Raw genomic sequence first — 19,253 nt, 5'->3', positions numbered from 1 at the left:
AATCTACCTATGACATTCATTCTTGATCTAACTTCTTGGATGAAAGACTATATCTTTCCTGTTTGTTGGGGGACACCCTTCCTGAAAAGACTGTACATTGTTGGGTGAAAACAGAGATCGCTTCTGTTACCTGTAGTGTAGTCCTCAGCTTACAACCACAATTGAGTCCAATATTGTTTTAGTTCTTCTGCAGTTAGTATTATTTAACAGGATGAAGAGGCAACAGAGTATGACCGCTAGGACAGTCATCTTTCCTATGTGTAGCTCTTTTATTGCTTTGTGTGCTTGTTTCATCCTTAATATAGTAGTAGTAGTAGTAGTAGTAGTAGTAGTAGTAGTAGTAGTAGTGCAAGCAATTAAAGTCTTGCTTTCTGTGTTTGTTCTTTGTGCAGGTTTTTTGAGCAAAGTAAATCGATAAGGTGGTGTGCAGAAGACCGGCAAGCCAGGGATCCTTCCTCTGTAAGTAGCCGTCTTTATTGCTGGGTGTGGTGTGGTCTGTGCTGTGTTCATCCTTGAGATAGTGAAGTGCAAGCAATTAAAGTCTTGCTTTCTGTGTCTCTCCTTTGTACAGGTTGTTGGAGCATGAGGTGGTGGTGCAGAAGACGCAAAAAAGGAGAGTAATTTTCCTTTTCTATTATTTTGTGTGCTGGTTTCATCCCAATGCAGTGCATGCAATGAAAGAGTTCATTTCACTGTCATGCAGAGACAGTCTGTCCTAGACTGGGAGGGTGGGTGCTGGAGGGAAAGCTAAAGTAACCACCATGTCTCCCCAAGAGGCTGCTTCAAGGAGAAAAATGGGTGAAGAATGCAGTTTGCCCTCGGCTCTGGGTTCAACCCAATGTGAGCCCAGACTGGATGCCCTTGTCTGTTAGTTCTTGTAGTACCCGCTTCTTAGGCCTGTAGGAAACGAATTTCAGCTGTCTTTCCTTGATTGGCGCAGGACCCGCCCTCCAACTTCCCTGGCCCAGAATGGCAGCTTTGAAGGTGGACCTCCCAAACAAGGCGGAAAATTCCCTTTCCTAACTCAGAGGTCTCCAAATTTGCTTGGAATGGAAGTCCACATCCACAAGCTTTAAGTGGACACGTTTGGAGACCCTTGGTGGTAAAAAGAGGCCGAGTTTTGTTTTGGTGAAATGCAACGAGGAGATATTTCTGCTCCTTCGGTAAATCCGGAGGTATCATCTACGTAGAGTAAAATTTCAGGTTCAGCTTGCCCAATACCGTAATTTATCATTTATAAATTATAATTTTAGAAACGTTTGGGATTTTCACGATTCTGAGTTCAGATTTGGAAGAGGAAAGATTTTCTCTCTCTTTAAATAAGGAATGTTTGACTGTGTCCCCTGCAACATTATCCTGGGATTCAGAGAAAAGATGGGAAGACATAAAGTGACACCCCCGGAGGGAAGATGTCAAAGTGGGGGGGGTGCCCACTCTCCTAGTCCCCCTCCCCCCCCACCCAAACACAGCAACTTCTGCTGCCTGCTAAAACTTTGGAAAGAATAAGGAATAAGGGAAGTATACGGCAGGGTAGAATACAGAAGAGAACAGAACAGAATACAAAACAGGACAGAACAGAACATTCTTTATTGGTCAAGTGTGATTGGACACACAAGGAATTTGTCCCTGGTGCAGAAGCTCTCAGAGTACATACAAGCAATAAGTGATAAAGCACCATAATCATATAATACAATCATCGTAAGATACAACACTCAGCGATAGTCCTAGGCAATGTTCCCTCTAAGGTGCGCGGCCACGCACGTGGCAACAAAACACAGGGCAGCAGTTTCCAACTGCCGCGCAGTGGTAGGAGAGGAGAGCTAGCCTGGAGACAGCAATCAGTTCTAGGTTCACAAGGCAGAAAGTAGCTGAGAGAAGGGGTGGGGAGGTTGGGAGAAGGTATGGGACGGGCTGCCAGCAGTGGCTGTTCGGATTTGCCATTTGCCACAGAGAGAGAGGGGGGGGAGGGGGGAGGGAGGGAGGAGGGAGAGAGAGAGAGAGTATATCCCTCCTTCCGTCAGCCCAACACTCTCGCGGGCATCCGGGCCAGACGACAGGGACTGCAGAGAGGGTCTCCGCAGTCTAGGGCAGCGAGTCATTCGATGGGAAAGTTGCCTCTTGGAAGGAATGACCCGGCTTGGCTCCCGCTTCGTCTCTCCTGCCTCTTTGCTTCTCCGTTCGGTCGTTGGGCGGCAGATCGAAAGTGGGAGCCAAGCTGGGTCATTCCTTCCAAGAGGCAACTTTCCCATCGAATGACTCGCTGCCCTAGACTCGAGGAGAGGAGACCTTCTGCAGTCCCTCTTGTCTGGCCGGGATGCTCGCGAGAGTGTTGGACTGAAGGAAGGAGGGATACTCTCTCTCTCTCTCTTTCTCTCTCTCCCTCCCTCTCTCTCTTTCTCGGCAAATCCGAGGAGAGAGAGAGAGGGAGAGAGAGAGAGAGAGAGAGAGGGAGGGAGTGTTGGTGGACAGACTTAGCACTTTGTTAAGTTTGTTTCTCTCTGTGTTGTGTATATATGTTACGGTGAAAGACCGAAATCTGGTGAATGTCGACATTCACCGGTGAATGTCAACATTCACCAGATACGCTTGGTGAATGTCCGAAAATACCCTTATCCTCTCGACACCCTTACCCTAATCCCCTTACCCTAATACCTCGGCTCCTCGCTTCCTTTTAAAGGTCTTCTATTCGCGGAGTTTTTTTTTTTAATGTCGATCGCAGGATCGCAGGTTTTTTTAAAAAAACTCCGCGAATAGAAGACCTTTAAAAGGAAGCGAGGAGCCGAGGTATTAGGCTAAGGGGATTAGGGTAAGGGTGTATGTCCAAAAATACCCTTATCCTCTCGACACCCTTACCCTAATCCCCTTAGCCTAATACCTCGGCTCCTCGCTTCCTTTTAAAGGTCTTCTATTCGCGGAGTTTTTTTTTTTTATGTCGATCGCAGGATCGCAGGTTTTTAAAAAAAAACTCTGCGAATAGAAGGGTGTCGAGAGGATAAGGGTATTTTCGGACATTCGCCAAGCGTATCTGGTGAATGTCGACATTCACCGGTGATTGTTGACTTTCACCAATTTCGGTCTTTCACCGTAACATATACACGTCTCCATGGGTGCAATTGTGCAAGCATTTTTTTCCTCTTTAAAAGAATTTTTGGATTTCTCCTCACCAGACCTTTCAGACTGAAAGAGTTAGAGTTGAAATATAAAGAGATTGTCAATCGCCATACTGTTAGATTGATAGGCAATTATGGACTATCTTGATTATATCCTCCTTAGAAAGAATATGCTACTGTATGGTTGAGAAAAAGATCAAACTTCATTCCATGGAAACCCAACAAAGTTCATAGGGAGGGATTCTTTCTACGATGGGCTTCTTGGGTCAACAGTGAATATCAGTTATCAAAAATGTAGGTAGAAAATTAAGCAGGCAATAGGCATTACAAAATGGGAAGCCAGCTTTCTGAATTCTGTTTCTTTGCTCTTAGTGACTTATAAATAGTAGACTAATGTTCTGAAAACCTGACCTAAATTAATATATATTTTAAATAGCTGTAAAGCTATGCTGAAAAAGTTGCTCTCAAGGTATTGTGATAAATTCAATAAAAAGAAGGGAATTCTTGATGAACTTAAGGAGAAATAAGAGTATTGGATTGTAAATGGACAAATAAAATTACCAAACAAAGAGAATATTTGCACCTCAGGGTTAAAATGAGATGTTCTCTCTTACTCTTTCCTCTTCCTCTCTTCTCTCTCTGTCTCTCTCATCCTTTTTCTCTTTGTCTCTCTTCTCTTTCTCCCTCCTTCTTTTCCATTCTCTCTCTCTCTCTCCTTCTCTCTCCTCTTTGTCTCTTTCTGTCTCTCTCACCCTCTTTCCCTTTGTCTCTTTCTCCTTCTTTCCCACTCTTCTGTCACTTTCTCTCTCCTTCTCTGTCTCTCTTCCCTCTTTTTTCTTCCTCTCTCCCACTTTTTTATCACTTTCTCTCTACCGCCCAACCTGTCCCCATACTTATCCTCGACTGATCATGTTTGCAATAATTTACCTTTTCTAAATAGGCGCAGTTCCCTTACCGGACCCCTCGCTCACTCAAACACACACACACACACACGCACAAAACCATTTTTCTCCATTCCAATTCAGATCCTATAAATCAATTGCTCTGTAAAACATCTGTGGAAAAAATTCAGGTGCTCAGGCATGAAAATATGCTGCTCAAACACTATACTTTTCCGCACACACTGAAAAAAAATTAGAGGGAACATTGGTCCTAGGCTACTAAACGAGCAATCGACAGCAATCCTGATAGGATACTAAATAAAGCAATATAAATGGTAAATACAAGCTATAAAGTTATAATCATAAGAAGATAAGCAGACACTTAATAGAAAAGACGAGAAAGACTTACTAGTTACTTACTAGATGAGCCCAGGCTCTCCCGTGCCTCCTTTTGGCCAACAAAGTGCTGCAGGAGGCCGTCCAGGCTGAAAGCGGGGCACAGGGGCTCCCCTGCTGAGGAGAACTACAGTGCTGATCTGGGCCTCAAACAAATCCAGTTTGACACCTATAGCAGTGGTGGCTAACCTTTTTGCCATCACGTGCCAAAAGTAGGGAGGAGCGTGGGGGAGGGGGTGCGTGCCCACCCCCATAATTCTATGCACCCCCACCCCGTGCATGCGCACACTCCCTCCTGCTTTTGGCATGCAATGGCAGGATGGACCCATTTTTCGCCCTCCCTAGGCTGCAGACCCTTTCTAGGAGCCTGGAGAGGGCGAAAAAGGCCTTTCCCACCCCCTCCAGAGGCCCTCCAAAGGCCAGAAATGAGCTGTTCTCAGACTTCTGGTTTGCGTGTTGGGCCGTTTTTCTCCCTCCGGTGGCTTCAGGAGGGCGAAAATCAGCCCAATGTGCAAAGTGGAAGTCCATTCCTAAACCTCCAGTTTGCACGTTGGGACGTTTTTCTCTTTCCAGAGGTTTCAGGGAAGCCTCCGGAGGGTGAAAACGGCTGAAAATCAAGGCCGAAAATACCTGGCCAGCATGCGCGCTGGAGCTGACAGGGCAACACCTCACGTGCACTCAGAAATGGCTCCACATGCCACCTGTGGCACACGTGCCTTAGGTTCTCCATCCCGGCCCTATAGCATCAACTTGAGGGGAGAAATTAAAATAGATTCTGTCCAGGATGGGAGGGGTCTGTAGCAATTTTCACAGCCCTCCTTCTGACCCATGGAATCTACAATGGACAGTAGAGGCTGGTTGTGATGGTTGTTGCTGCAGTCCTAACTATCCGTTGACGTCTGTATCTGTCCTGTTCGGTTGCGGGCCCGAACCAGACGGTTACAGAGGTAGAAAGAAGGAGTCCCCTCACAAATAGCGGACCAAGAGAATAATGACGATCACAATGGCCACGAACAAGCAACATGACACAGCCACTGTGACAATTTCAGCGGAGCTCCAGGGTCTCTGGGACACCCTTTCTCTGCCCCTTTTGTTCTCGGCCAGGAACGCTTTGACGTCCTCGTCCTGAATGTTGGGTATTTCGTATAGCCGGTTGGTGTAGTATCTGTCCCCATTTGCCGAAACTGTTTTCTTCACCATCTTCATCAGACCTGAGACCTGCCTCTTCTGCTCGTCTCCCTCGGCCCTGTTGTTGAACCCACAGACGCGGTTCCCGCACTGCCGAATCACTCCCTTCAGATTCCTGTTGTTGGACTTTTGGATGTACTCCTGCAGGGGGGTCCCGCCCAAATCCTCCACGCAGGTGAACACAATAATTGTGTGCCTGGCAGACTCGGCCCCAAAGATATCCTGGACACACTTAGCGGCGGTTGCATCTTCGGTGGTGAAGCGTCCCACCTGGCTCACCAAAATCAGGGCATGGGGGCCAGGCCGGGAGAGCTCCACGCAAGCCATGATCTCCCGTCGTACAATCTCATCATAGTTTTCGGAATCAAAAATGCCCGGCGTGTCGACTACGGAGATCTTCTTACCCTGCCAATCCCCCTGCCCTTTTTTGCAATGCAGGGTGGTGGTCTTTGCCGACACAACGGACTCGAACTCCTTGCGACCGAGGATGCTGTTCCCCGTGGCGCTTTTCCCGCCTCCGGACTTTCCGACGAGGGTGAGCCGGAGTTCGGCATCTTCACCTGCAGGTTCTGAATACAACATTACAAAAAGGAATTGAGAGATTTATCAAGTGCCCAGGAAGAAAAAGGGGACCATAATCCAACATGGGGCCTCATTGAGCAGGCTGGAAATGGTTGAGGATTTTGGAAAAGAATCACCCCTGTCCTGAAGTGATTTAATGATGGTTTTTGGGGACTCTGCCAGAATGGCTAAATTGGGCTGCTCAGCCACACAGATTCTCACAACGGAAATCCCAACTTTAGGAAAACTCTATGGATTAAACGACAAAGCCCAAAATTGCAAAATTACCCCCTGGTTTCAGAGGGCAGCCGGGGTCCAAAGGGTGAGTCCCACCTCAGCGCTCCACTACCGTATGTCCGAATACAGCCACTGCATCCAGTCCTCACCAGCAAAGCTGGGTCCAAGTAAGCTGAATAGGCTGAAGACCGCTGACAAAGGGTCGCAGGAGGATCTCTGACCCACTGGGCTAGGGGGGGGGAGGGCAGGATACAGAGACAGGCTTGACCAACCAGGCTTGACCCTCCCCGTCTCCCCCCAGGAAGTTTGCAAGCCATCTTCCAACATGGTTTGTTTCGGCCAGAGTGAGATCAAACCTACAGGGAGGACAATCTGTGTAGAGTAGGGAAATCGTGATGGAACCTTTCTGGTCGATCCAGAGAGTTTGCTGAAATGGGTCCATCCAAGGCCCAACACCCCCCGCCCCATTTTTCCTGCCTGCCTGAACCTCGCAGCCCTTCTGTGGCTGTCCTGCATATCCCCCCCCCCAAACGGACACAAGGGGAGTCTCCAGGACCCTAAAGATTAGCAGATTAGGTGGAGGCCGGAGGGGACCGTTGGTGGGCAGCAGAGACCCTCAGGGAGGGAGGGAGAGGGTAGCTCAGGAGTGGGGAGGGGTCTCCACAGAGGGCCCAAGGCAGCCCTTCAATGGGCCTGCCAGCAAAAACTCCGCCCACTATGGGAAGAGACCTATCCGGTGCAGTGCTTCAGAACCGGAATTCACTGCCTCTCCAAGTGTGTTGACCGCCTCCCCCAAGACACCCACTCAAATTCCAGGGGTGGCCTCCTCACTTACCCAGCGTGGCCTCCTCATCCGTGGCTTCCTGGAAGAGAGGAAAGGAAACACAGGTCAGACATGGCTCTCGACACCCAGAGGGCTTGGCATGTCAGCGGCCCCCTCCCCAGAAACCGCAGTCTTGTCCCCCACCCCTTTCAAGGCCCCGCCCCAAAGCTGCTCTGGAGCCCCTGAAGGGAGCTAGTAAGGGGGCAAAGGAGGGGCAGAGAGGGAGGGGGAAGAGGGAAGGCAGGAGGGGCCACCAAGTGGAAAAGGGGGAGGGGGAAAGTGGGGCTGGGGGACCCCCATTCTTTGGGGGAGGGCCACCGCATAATTTGGCAGCAGGATGGGGGGGCCGTCCCAAACTGGCCCTGGAGTCTATTTGCCCCCCCCCCCAAATTCCGTGCATGTCCCCTTTCCCAAAACAGTCACACACAAACACCCACACAAACTCTTTCAGAAGATGTTCTCACATCTAGCCAAGCTGTCTCCGAAGTTGACTGGTAGGTCATTCTTGGCTGCCGGTGGTTCCAGGGGGTTCATTAGTCTGGGGGGGGGGGGATGAGAGGTAACCAGAATCAGAAGAGAACTGGAAGGAACCTCGGAGGTCATCTAGTCCAGCCCCCTACTCAAGCAGGGGACTCTGAGAAAACCAGAGTTGGAAGGGACATTGGAGGTCATCTAGTCCTCCCTCCTGCTCAAGCAGGAGACCCTTACAGAATCATGGAATGGCAGTGTCAGAAGGAGCCTCAGAGGTCATCTAGTTCAACCCCCTCCTGGAGCAGGAGACCCCCAACCATTCCAGACAAATGGTCACCCACTCTCTCCTTGAAAATCTCCAGTGTTGGACATCCCCAAAACTTCCTTTGGCAAGCTTAATTGCTAATGGTTAATTAACCACGAACTGCTTAATTGTTCGGAGTCTTAGAAAACGTCTCCTTCATTCCAGGCTGACGAGGGGCAGATCTTCCCTCCCTTTCTGAGTGGAAGGAGGGCCTGGGGGGCGCGGCTCCTGGGGGGGGGGGGAGAAAGGGGAGCGCTGCCCCTCCTTTTTAGGTCACGAGCCGCCCCACGGCTGACCCAGACGGTGACGCCTCTCCCAGCGGCTCTTCTATGGGGAGAAGGAAGAAGCCGTGCCCCCCTCCCACTACATTCAAGAGACCCCCGACGCTTTTAAGCGAGGGTCCCGAAGACCCTGCATAGCCTCCCCGTTCCCGCAAAGGGAGGGGCACTGCCCCACTCTTTTCTTCCCTGCCCCACCCAAAGGCAAAAGAGCTGCTCGGGGGCGCGGGGCGATCCTGGAGCAGGAAGGGAAGCGGGGGAGGGGGTGGGCGCAACTCCTGCCCGCTTTCGCTTTTGGGGGGAGGGGGCGCCTTTCTTTCCCTCGGCCCGGGTGGGGGCGTGGCCGGGAACGCAATCGGGGTGGGGGGAGCAGAGAGCTCAGCCCGGGCGGAGGGAGCTAGATGGGAGGGTGGGCTTTGCGCGGATCTGGGGGGGAGGGGTCTCTCCCTGCGGGACCTTCACCCCCGTGAGACCCTCCTCCCTTCTTGCCTTCGCCGTGGAGGGGCCTCCGTCTCGCTCTGCGACCTCGGTTTCCTTCCCCGCTGTGCTACGTGGCTCCTGCAGCGAAAGTCCCTGAAAACGAAAGCGAAAGTGGAGACGGGCAACGCCTGGCATCGTCCCCACCTCTCCTCTTTTTTCGCCCCGCCTCCTTGCGGGCTGCAGCGAGGCAACAGGGGCTTATCCCCCCAACTCATAACAAGGGGCGCACCCCAAAAAATGCCCCCCGCGCCTGCGCAGTCTTTCTCTGCCTCCTCTGAAGCCCCCTACCCTTCTTCCCAAGGCTGCCCAAACCCCTTTGGACCCCCGGGTGGGTGAGTGGGAAGTCTGGCCACCGCCGAGCAGAGACGGGTGAGCCCCCACCCCACTCCACACACCCGGCAAAGCCCCCTCGCAAGGCAAAACCGCTTTCGAGACCCCCTCCTCTTCGGCTGTTTCTTCCTCTCGACCACCACTCAAGCCCTTCGCAATGGGGAGGGGGCTTTCAATCCGCCCCCCCGCCTTATAATGTATCCTCAGTCCTACCTCCTTTCCCCTTGGGGGGGGGTCTTGTTTGCACCGGTGGGCCCTAAGGGGGGAGGGGAAGAGACCCCAACTCTTAAAAACGCTCCCGACCCCTTGTAGCCAACTGCCCCCTCCTTAAAACCTACCCCCCCCCCCCTCCCGAACAAACCGAGTTAATTTCCTGCCGACCGGTCAGCCAGCTCCCACCGCCTGCTCAATCTCTCCGACCCGTATGGATGGCCACGTTCCATATTTGGGAAGCAGGTCCCCTCCCCATAAGGAAATGGTGACACCCAAAGCGCGGGGGGGGGGAAATTGGGGGGAGCCGACATCCGCTTTTGGGAGCGGTTGAAAAGTTGGCAAAGTGGCCGCAATCAACCACCGGTTGTTGGCCGTTTGGCAGCAGGCCGAGGAAGGAGGAGGCGGAGGCTGGTCCCTTGGCATCACAACACGCGTTGGCTGAAGGAGCCAAGAGATACCCGCGTCTCTCCCCATCCCTCCATCCGACATCCCCCCTCCTCTTTTTCTCACAACAGCCCTGTGAGGTGGGATGGGCTGAGAGAGAAGGACTGGTCCTAAGTCAGCCAGGCAGCTGATCTTCCCTAGTTGGCTCCCTCATGAAAGCCCAGAGACCACCAAGGACCCCTCAGGCCTTCCTCCCCCTCCCCCTCCCCCTCTTCCACCGGCACTGATGACCTTCTCTAGTTGGGTCACGAAACGTCCCCCATGAGCCCCTTCAGGTGCCCGGCCCTAAAGCAGGAGCGGGGAGCCCAGCTGCACAGCGTAGGCCAGCCTGGCACGGGTGGGGGGGGGAACTGCCCAGGATGACTCCCCCCCTCGGCCCCCTCCCCTCCCTCCACCCACCCACCCCGCTCGGCCCATTGTGGTGCTGGGGAGGGGGCCACAGCAGGGAGGACCTTGTCCTTGCCACCCACCCACCCCCTCAGAAAGCCTCCCCCCCCCCACCCACCCCAGGGAAAAGAAAGGCCGCATCCAGATCAAGAGTGAGAACAAGCAGCCGTTTTATTGGACACGGTTAAGGCACAAAGATGGCGGTTTCCCAGGGCTCTTCCTGGACACACTGAACTGGGGAGGGGGCTTTACGTCTTCCTACCCTCCCCCCCCCTCCGGAAGCATCTTGCAAACCCTCCCCTCAGCTCATCCTCAAAGGCCGGGGGTGGGGTGGGGGGGGCAAGGTTTGCAGGAAGGCAGGGCTCTCCAGCAGTTTCTCCGGAGGAAAGCCTGCTCAGGCAGGGGGCTGGACTACATGACCTCCGAGGTCCCTTCCAAACAAGAGCAGCTGGATGGACCCCAAGTCTCCTCCTGGCACTTCTCCATCTCTGGAGAGGCAAAATCTCCAAGCCAGCTGAGGCATCTCCCTGGTATTGCGGGGACAGATGTGCCACCTAGACGCCGGGCTCTTCCTCATCCGTCGGAGACAAGACCCTCAGGCGGCCACTGCGGACGCGGGCGAGGGTGGGGCAGGCGGCCACAAGCTCAGCCACACCGGCAGCCGTCACCCCTGAGCCATCGACGTTGAGCTGCACAAGGGGCAGCTGAGCCAGGAAGCGGAGCCCTGGAAAGATTTGGGGAGGGCACGTTGAGGGAGGCAGGAAGAAGGAAGGAAGGAAAGGAAGGAAGGAAGGAAGGGAGGGAAGAAGAGAATGGAGGGAGGGAAGATAGGAAAAGAGAAAGGAGGAGGGAGGAAAGGAAGGAAGAAAAGGAAGGAAGCAGAGAAGGGAGGGAAGGAAGAAAGGAAGGAAAGAAAGAAAAAGGAAGGAAAAAAGGAAAGGAAGGAGGGAGGAAAGAAAGAAAAGGAAGGAAGAGAAAAAGGAGGGAGGGAGGAAAGGAAGGAAAGGAAAGGGAAAGGAAAGAAAGAAAGGGAGCTGGCTTGAGGGAGGGGTTCCCTTATATGGGGGGAGGCTGGGGGATCCCACACATTCCCTACCTTGGTCGGTCAGGCGGGTATCACTCAGGTTGAGCTTGAGCAGCTGACGGTGCTCCGCGAGGCCCAGCCTGGCTACGGGGTCTCCAACGGCTGTGCCAGCCAGACTCAGCACCTAGGAAAGTGGGGTCCAATCGCAGCACTGGGGATCCCCCTTTGCTGGGGGGCAAAAAGTCTCCCCCAACGCCCCTAACCCAACGATCCAGCCAAATTCCACAGCCAGTCCTTGACTTACGACGCCAAGGGAGCCCCAAGTTTCTCGTCCACGTGAGACATTTGTTAAGAGAGTTTGGGCCCATTTTACGACTTTTCTCGCTGCAGTTCTTAAGCGAGGCACGGCTGTCCTTTGTCCCACGGTTGTTAAGCAAATCGGGCTTCCCCGTTGACTCGTGGGAAGGGCATTGTGTGACACACACACACACACACACCATCGTAAATGCGAGTAGGTTGCCAAGCGTGGGAATTTGGATGGCGGGAACGGGGCCGTGAGTGTGAAAAGCGGTCGGAGGTCCCTCTGGCGACTTCAGGCAGTCGTTAAAGGAACGGCCGTCAGTCGAGGATACCTGGCAGCCATACCTGCAGGTGGGGGAGGCCCGTGAGGCAGTGGGCCACGCCAGCGCTGGAGACGGGCAGGCGGTCCAGGCGCAGCTCCTCCAGAAGCCGCAAGAGCCGGACGTGGGGCAGGCCCTCATCCGTCACCCGCGTGTTGGCCAGGGAGAGGCGCCGCAGCCTGCAAGAGAGCCACGCCGGGGCCCTGAGGCTCTGGGTGCGAGTCCAGGCAGGGATGGGCATCCTCTGGTCGGGGTGGGGGTGTCTCATAGAAGGAGGCCCATCTTCTTTCTTCCTCTCTTTCTTTCCTCTCTCTTTCTCTTTTCCTTCCCCCTTTTCTTTTTCCTTTTCTCTTTCCTTTCTTTTTTTCCTTCCCTTCTCCCACCCTCCCTCCTTTCTTCTTTCTTTCCTTTTCTCTTCCCATCCTCCTGACTTTTTTCTCCCCTCCTTCCTTCCCTTCTCTCTTTTTGCCCCTTTCTCTCTTTCTTTTTCCTTCCTTCCTCTTTTCCTTTTCCTTTTTGTGTCTATTTTTCTTTTTCCTTTCTTCCTCTCACCCTTCCTTTCCTTCTTTCTTTCTTTCCTCCTCCCTCTTCTTTCCTCCTCTTTCTTTCTTTTCCTTTATTCCTCCCTCCCTCCCTCTCTTTCTTTCTTTCTTTTTCTTTCCCTTTCTATCTCTTTCTTCTTCTCTCTTCTTCTTCCTCCCTCCTTTCCTTTCCTTTCTATCCCTTCCCTTGCTTCCTTCTTCTCTTCCCTTCTCTCTCTCTCTCTCTCCTCCCTCCCTCCCTCCCTTCTGCTCAGGTAAGGCAAAAGCTCCCTTTCTGGCCCTCTTATGTTCCCATCCAATTTGGGGGCAGGGACCTTTCCCCCCCCCCCGGTCTTTAAGGAGCTCCTGTGGGGGGAGGGGCTGGGGGTTAAGCTGGGGCAGGTAAGAGGGGGAGGGTGGGGGGTGGGGAGCTCACTTGCCCAGCCCAGGCAACGGCCGCAGCCCCTCGTCCGTGATGTGGATGTAGTCCGTCAGGTCCAGCTCCAGGAGACCGGACAGTCGGCAGACGGCAGCCAGGCCAACGTCGGTCACTGTGTGGCGGCTGGGCAGCCCCAGCCGGCTCAGGGGCAGAGCTGGGAAAGGGGGCACCGGAGGCCTCAGGTGGATGCCTCAATAGTTGCCAGCGGTTCCCCCCTCCCCCCTCCAAACAAAACCTGCCCCCCCCCCCGTTTCCTTTGCCCTTTTTGGGCTGACCCTCCCCTCCCTCCTTCCTCCAATCTATTTCCTTCCTCCCTTCTTTCCTTCCCTCCCCCCTCCTTCCTTCCCCCCTTCTTCCAAACTCCTTCCTTTATTCCTCTATCTCTCCATTTTTCTTCCCTCCCTCCCTCAGTCCCCCTCCCTCCCCTCCTCCAATCTATCTCCTTCCTTTCTTCCCTCTCCATTCTTCCCTCCTTCCTCAACCTCCCTCCCTCCTTCCCTTCTTCCTCCCCTCCCCCTTCCCCCTTCCTCCAGTCTACCTCCTTCCTCCCGTCTTCCTTCCTTCCTTCTTTCCCTCCCTCCCCTCCTTCCTCCCTCAATTCTTCCAAACTTGTTCCTTTATTCCTCCATCTCTCCTTTTTTCTTCCCTCCCTTCCTCAGTCCCCCTCCCTCCCCTCCTCCAATCTATCTCCTTCCTCTCTCTGGCTCTCCTTCCTTTCTTCCCTCTCCATTCTTCTCTCCTTCCTCAACCTCCCTCCCTCCTTCCCTTCTTCCTCCCCTCCTCCTTCCCCCTTCTTCCAGTCTACCTCCTTCCTCCTGTCTTCCATCCTTCTTTCTTTCCCTCCCTCCCCTCCTTCCTCCCTCAATTCTTCCAAACTTGTTCCTTTATTCCTCCATCTGTTTTTCTTCCCTCCGTCCTTCTGTTCCTTTTTCCTCAATGTCGCTCCCTCCTTCCCTCTTATTCTTCTTCCCTCCCTCCCTCCTTCCCTCCAATCTATCTGATTCCTTTATTCCCCTATCTCTCTCCTTTTCTTCTCTCTCTCCATTCTTCCTCTCTTCTTCCTTCCCTCCTTCCTTTCCACCCTTTCCCACTTCCTTCCTCCTTCCTTCCCCTTCTGTCCTGCACCTCCCCATTGAAGGGACTCGGGGGGGGGGGGGGCTGCTGCGATTCCTCCTGGCCTTCCCCCTAGCCAGGCTTCCCCTCCCCCCACCTGTCCACCCCCAACTGCTGCCCTGAGAGACGCTGCAGGGGCCCTCCAAGGCCCCGTTGGCACTGGGGGGCGGGGGGGGGGGCATCTGGACCAGCCCACCTCCGGCCCGTACCTGAGACCAGCTCCAGAGCCCGATCCCCAGCGACCGACTGGACGCCAGAGAGGGTCAGGCAGCCGAGGGCCGGGTGGGAGGCGAGGGTCCCGAGGGAGGCCTCACTCACGGGGGTGTCGTCCAGGAACAGCCTCCGCAGGGCCTCCGAGTGACGCAGGGCAGACACGTCGCTGATCTGAGGACAGACACCGCCCAACGCTATAAGAAATGCGTCTCCCTGTTCTCGCCCCCCACTCCCGAATCCCCCCCCCTCTGGGCCGCTGGAGGGGTCAGAGGGCTCCCCCCACTTACGCCGGTCTGCTTGAGGCTGAGTTCGCACAGTTTGGGGGCGCAGTGGGGCAGGAGGCAGAGGGTGCGCTCGGTGACCCCTGTCCGGTTGAGGCTGAGGTGGGAGAGGGCGGAGGGAGGCCCCAGGAGGAGATCCCTCAGGCCGACATCCGTCACTCCGGTCTGGTCCAGCGCCAGGTGGGACAACGCCGGCAGCCCTGTGGGAGGGGGAGGGGGGAGGGGAGGGGGGGAGGTGAATACCCCTCCTCCTTCACCGGCCACTTCACCCCCACCCACCCCCCACATCCCCACTTGCCAGGTGAGGGTTTAGGCCCAAGAGGTCACGTGGGGGGCAATGGGGCCATTCAGGGCTAAGAACGTCCTTCTTTCTTTTGGTCCTTTCTCTTCTTTCCCTATTTCCCTTTCTTTCTTTCTTCCCTCTTTCTTTCTTATTTTCTTTCCTTCCTTTTCTTCTCTTTCTTTCTTCTCTCTTTCTTTCATTCTCTTACTTTATTTTCTTTCTTACATTATTTTCTTTCTTTCCTTCCTTCCATTTCTTCCTTCTTTCTTTTCTTCCTTCTCTCTTTCTTTCTTTCTCATTTTCCATCTCACTTTCTTTCCCTCTTTCTTTCTTTTCCTCTTCCTTCCTTCCTTTCTTCTTTTTAACTTTCTCCTCTTCTTTCCCTCTAAGGTCCCTTCCTACTCTGTCCTCCTGGGCTTCTCTGGGTCTTCTGCTTGAGCAGGGGGTTCCAATTGATCAATTCAGACTCTGTGTGTGTGTGTGTGTGTGTGTGTGTGTGTGTATCAGACAAACCTTTCAGGAACGGCAGGCAGTTGTCAGTCAGCTTCACGCAGGCCGAGAGGTTCAGCTGCTGCAGGTGCAAAAGACGCTGCACTACGGACAGACCTTGGTCTGGGAGGAGATAGGGGGGGGCTGCTCAGCTCAGCCCCCCCATCCCGAGCCCAACTTCTGCTTCTTGGGGTGGGGGGAGTGAGGCCCTGTGTAAACCCAGCCACCCCTTCCGCCCTCCCTCAATTTTCCTCCCAAGGCAGGCTGGAGACACAGGCCGCGCAGGCCACGTCCCGGTCAGTTGCCAAGAGATTCCCCTCTCACCTGTAATAAGTGAGCAGCCGAAGAGGCTCAGCCGCTGTAAGCCGGGAAACGCTGGCAGCCCGGCAAGCAGCCGGTTGGTGGTGTAGGGGTAGCAATCCAGGCGGAGGGTCTGCAGGGGGCAGCCGGAGAAGAGCCACAGGCTGCCAGGATGGAGGCGAGCCTCTCCCACCAGGTGCTCCAGCAACACCTGGGCCAGCCCGGGAGGCAGCGCAGCCAGGCTGCCACGGTACTGCTTGCTGGGGGCTGGAGGGGCAGAGAGGCCAGTGGGCAACTCGGAGCCTTTGGGGAGGGGGGCTTAGAGAGGGAGGGGGCTTCTACCTGAGACGAGGCTGGCCGTCCCCTGAAGACACAGCCTGAACAGCGAAGGCACCGAAAGGGAAACTGAGGCTGCAGGGGACCCTGATCCAAGCTGGCCGTTCTCCCCCTGGACGGGCATTCGGCATTGCCGCTGCTCGGCCGCCCGGGCTACGGCGAGGGGCAGGGGTGTTGGGCTGCTCCCCTCGGCTTCCCTCCTGGGGGCAAAGAGATCCTTCAAACGGGCCCCTGCTCAACTCCCCCCACCCCAGGCTTCCTCTGTGCCAAGGTAACAGCTGGCACACACACTCCCAGGCTGAAAATGCCCTACCGCAGCCGGTGACCCTCCTGTGGCCACCGATGGCTAGACTCCGCAGGGTCATCGCGGGCAGCAGGCAAAACCCCTATGAACAGGAAGGAGGGGAGTGGGTAAGAGACCCTCTCAGTGCTGTCATTCTAGGATTCTCTGAGGGTCTCCTGCTCAAGCAGAGGGCTGGGCTAGATGACCTCTGAGTGCCTTCCAATTCTGAAATTCTGCAAAGATCTCCTGCTTGAGTAGGGGGTCAGACTAGATGCCCTCCACGGCTTTCTCTCTCTCTCTCTGTCTCTCTCTCTCTCTGGATCAGGAGTTGGCAACCTTAAACACCCTTAGAAAAGAAAATACCCCGAGCCAAAACCCTTCTGGGGCCTGACTGTTTCCCGAGGGGCCACAAAACCAGCGAATGGAGTTGAATTATAGGTTCTGTTTTCTTCTGAAACTTTTTTTCTTGGCGTTATCCGGGGTTGGCCTCCTGGGGGTCAAAAGCTCAGCAAATCGCTGCGCTCACTAAGTGCCGGTTATGACGCCTGTTTTGAGTGACAGGGAGAGGGATGGAAGAGCCACATGTGGCCCAAGGGCCGCCAGTTGCTGCCCCCTGTTCTGGATGGTTGGCACAGCACAGGAAGCTCCAGACAAACCAGCCCCGCGCCCCTCCCTCCACACTCACCTGGCTCTTCCCCCAGCGCCTGCTGCCCCCTGTTGGCTGCCGGCAGGTACTGCTCCATGGGCTCTGCAGAATCCAGCTTCTGCCCTCTGCCTGTAGGAGACCCCCAGAGTGGAGAAGGTTAGGGGAGGGAGGAACCAGCCCCCTCCCTCCCTGAAGCCGAGGGTGTGTGTGTCCCACCCTACCAGGCCAGGGGGAGGGGGAGGGAGCAGGGGAAGGCAGAGACCCTCACCCAGCTCTTCTGCAAGGCCAGCCTGGGGAAAAGCCTGCAGCCCTCAACCCAATCCTTCCTGCCCCAGGCCAAAGACCCCCCCCCCACCTGCAGCTCCCCTATAGCAGGACAGACCCTCCCTTGCTCAGACGATGGGCAAAGCCCCCTCCCCATGGAGGGAGGAATAATTGAAGGGGGGCGGTCAGCTGCATGAACGAGGCTCAAGCCCACCCACCCAAGCCGCCAGTTCGCTCACCCCACCTATGGGGGTCCCGGGAGGGAACCTCTCCCCCTCGGCTCGAGGGACCCTCCTGCGGGGTGCCAGGGGGATCTTCCGCCCACGGCGAGCAGGGGCTACCCTCTGTTGGGAGGGGCTCCGGGGGGGCGGGGTAGGGCGAGGCGCCCCCGGACGCCGGCTCAACAATGCAGAGGGTGGCCCCGGGGACCAGGCCCAGCGACAGCAGCGACAGCGGCAGGTCGGCCGGTCCGAAGCGCCGTTTGGGGGCGGCCTGCAAGAAGGAGGAGGCGGGCGAGAGCTCCGGATGTTGCGACCGGAGGAAGCGCTGGACGCTCTGCAGGGAGGCCTCGGCCGGGAAGGTCCGGCGGAGAGAGTCTCCGCTGGGCAGGCGGATCTGGGGGCGGGGGTGGGGGAGAGAACGAGAAAAAGAATGATAGAAGAGAAAGATAAAAAGAGGGAGATAATGAAAGCGAGAGAAGGTGAAAGAGAAAAAGTAAAAAGAGAAAGAATGAGGAAATAAGAACGAGAGAAAGAAAAAGAGGCGGAATGAGAGAGAAGAGAAAAAGAAAAGGATGAAGGAGAGTAAAAGAGAAAGAAAAAGAGAAAGACGAAAAAGACAAAGAACGAGAAGAGAAAGAGAATGATAGAAAAAGAGAGAAAGAAAAAGTGAAAGTGAGAAAAAGAAAAAGGGCAAAAGAAAAAGAGAGAAAGTGGGAGTGAAAGGGAAAAAGAGAAAGAGAACGAGTAAGAGAATGAGAATGAGAAAAAGAAAGAGAAAAAGAAAAAGAGAAGAGAGAAAGAAAGAGAGAGAGAGAGAGAGAGAGGTCATTGTCCGGAGCTTGGTTGCCCCCGCCTCGCCTTCATCCTGGGGGACCCCGGGACCCCCTTCCTCCCTCCTCCTCGGCGCTGACCCGCTACCCCTTTCCGCCTCATTTGGGGTGAGGGATTCGTCGCGTCTCCTCACCACCAGCAGGCACTGCGCACGGCGGGACGGCTGGATCGCCTCTGCCTGCGCGCATGCCGGGACCGGTCGGGGGGTTGCCGTTGCTCCGGCTCGGTGCTGCCGTCGGTCGTCGGCGATCCTCTGCAAGGCCAACTCGCGCTCCTGGGGAAGGCAGAGCCAGGGAGAAAGTTGCCGCGCAGGTCGGGCCTTTGGATCGCTCGCAAATTCTACCCCCTCACCCTCCAAGCGGAGCTCACCCGCTGCTTCGTCCTCTTCTCGGCTTTCAGCTGCCGGACCAGCTGCGAGCGATCCGCCAAATCCCGGGCTTGCGCCTGACCGTCCCACACCGGCGGGACCGGGACCTCCCCGGGCGTCTCAGCTGCCCCCATCCCGTCCATTAGGAGGGGCGGCCGGGAGGCTTGGAAGGCATCCGTGGCGCGCGGCTCCGAGACCCCCGGGAAGAGCCGGAGACGGGGAGGAGGCGACTGGGAGTGGGGACCCCCGTCCGGGCGATCGCGCAGCAGCCTGAATTCCGGGGGAGGAGAGACGACCAGAGGGAGGGGCTTAAGAAGACCCCGCACCCCCCCAAAAGCCCCCCATACAAAGCCCCGCACTCACCAGTCTGCCGCCTCCGAGACGCTCAGGCAGCCTGCGCGCAGGGCGGCCCCCACCTGCCCCTCGCCGAAGCCCATCTCCCGCAAGGCCCACTGCAGCCCCCCGACCGTCTGCAAGGCGAGAGGCGGTTAAGGCTCGACCGGTTGAACGGCTGCCCAGCCCGCCCGACCACCCACTCACCCCCCTTTCCCTACCAGCGCCCAGCCACCCACCGCGGGCTCCATGCTCGGGAAGTCAGGCGGAAGAGGAAGCCTCGCCTCCTCCCATTGGGCCGGGACGCGACCCGCCCCCCCACGCCCCCGCCCCGCCTGCCCCCGCCCCCGCCCCCGCGAACAGGCAGAATGCGTCCCGACAACTTTCCGGGGCTCCTTCGCAGCCGCTCGGAGTGGCGGAAGGGTCCGGGAGGGGTGGGGGCGAGATCGGAGGGGAGTCGCTGGGCGCCCGGCCTCCCTCCAATTCCTCGGTGTGTGTGTCTGTGTGTCTGTGTGTCACTGAGCAAAGGGTTGGATTACATTACCTCCAAGGTCCCTTCCCACTCTGGGAGTCTGTAAGGCTCTCC

General features: G+C 55.7%; 2 protein-coding genes across 3 annotated transcripts; both read right to left on the bottom strand.

The window, feature by feature from the left end:
- Positions 1-2,862: 2,862 nt before the first annotated feature.
- On the bottom strand, positions 2,863-10,626 carry LOC309381818 (GTPase IMAP family member 1-like; the record flags this gene model as incomplete). Its single annotated transcript, XM_081933102.1, has 5 exons — positions 2,863-6,144; positions 7,209-7,236; positions 8,739-8,822; positions 9,273-9,364; positions 10,524-10,626. 5 exons carry the CDS (start codon positions 10,624-10,626, stop codon positions 5,354-5,356), a joined length of 1,098 nt encoding a protein of 365 aa, XP_081789228.1. The 3' UTR covers positions 2,863-5,353.
- Positions 10,252-18,955, bottom strand: LOC309402032 (uncharacterized protein). Of its 2 annotated transcripts, none has more exons than XM_081971518.1 (16): positions 18,907-18,955; positions 18,698-18,804; positions 18,337-18,604; positions 18,101-18,241; positions 17,155-17,530; positions 16,691-16,780; positions 16,036-16,108; positions 15,729-15,922; positions 15,411-15,653; positions 15,111-15,209; positions 14,321-14,514; positions 14,030-14,204; positions 12,705-12,861; positions 11,773-11,926; positions 11,200-11,311; positions 10,252-10,827 (listed from the first exon to the last, which is right to left on the bottom strand). In XM_081971518.1, the coding sequence occupies exons 1-16, from the start codon at positions 18,916-18,918 to the stop codon at positions 10,658-10,660; spliced, it is 2,565 nt and encodes an 854-aa protein (XP_081827644.1). In that variant the 5' UTR covers positions 18,919-18,955; the 3' UTR covers positions 10,252-10,657. The 2 variants fall into 2 exon arrangements, with proteins under 2 accessions (XP_081827644.1, XP_081827643.1); XM_081971517.1 differs by having other exon boundaries at positions 18,889-18,919.
- Positions 18,956-19,253: the final 298 nt, after the last annotated feature.

This window comes from Natrix helvetica (genome assembly GCF_964273705.1).
Source record: "Natrix helvetica genome assembly, chromosome: Z".
NCBI classification, from domain to species: Eukaryota; Metazoa; Chordata; class Lepidosauria; order Squamata; family Natricidae; genus Natrix; species Natrix helvetica.
Note: the sequence above shows the minus strand (reverse complement) of the source record. Positions and strands in the feature narration are given on the sequence as shown.

Excerpts from the sequence above, each read along its gene's own strand:
- LOC309402032 (XM_081971517.1), bottom strand. The coding sequence starts at position 18,918 with ATGGAGCCCGCGGTGGGTGGCTGGGCGCTG. Across the intron at positions 18,605-18,697 it reads GTCTCGGAGGCGGCAGACTG|GCTGCTGCGCGATCGCCCGG; the intron begins GTGAGTGCGGGG and ends CCCGGAATTCAG. Across the intron at positions 16,781-17,154 it reads CCGGGACCCCCATAGGTGGG|GCAGAGGGCAGAAGCTGGAT; the intron begins GTGAGCGAACTG and ends GGTCTCCTACAG.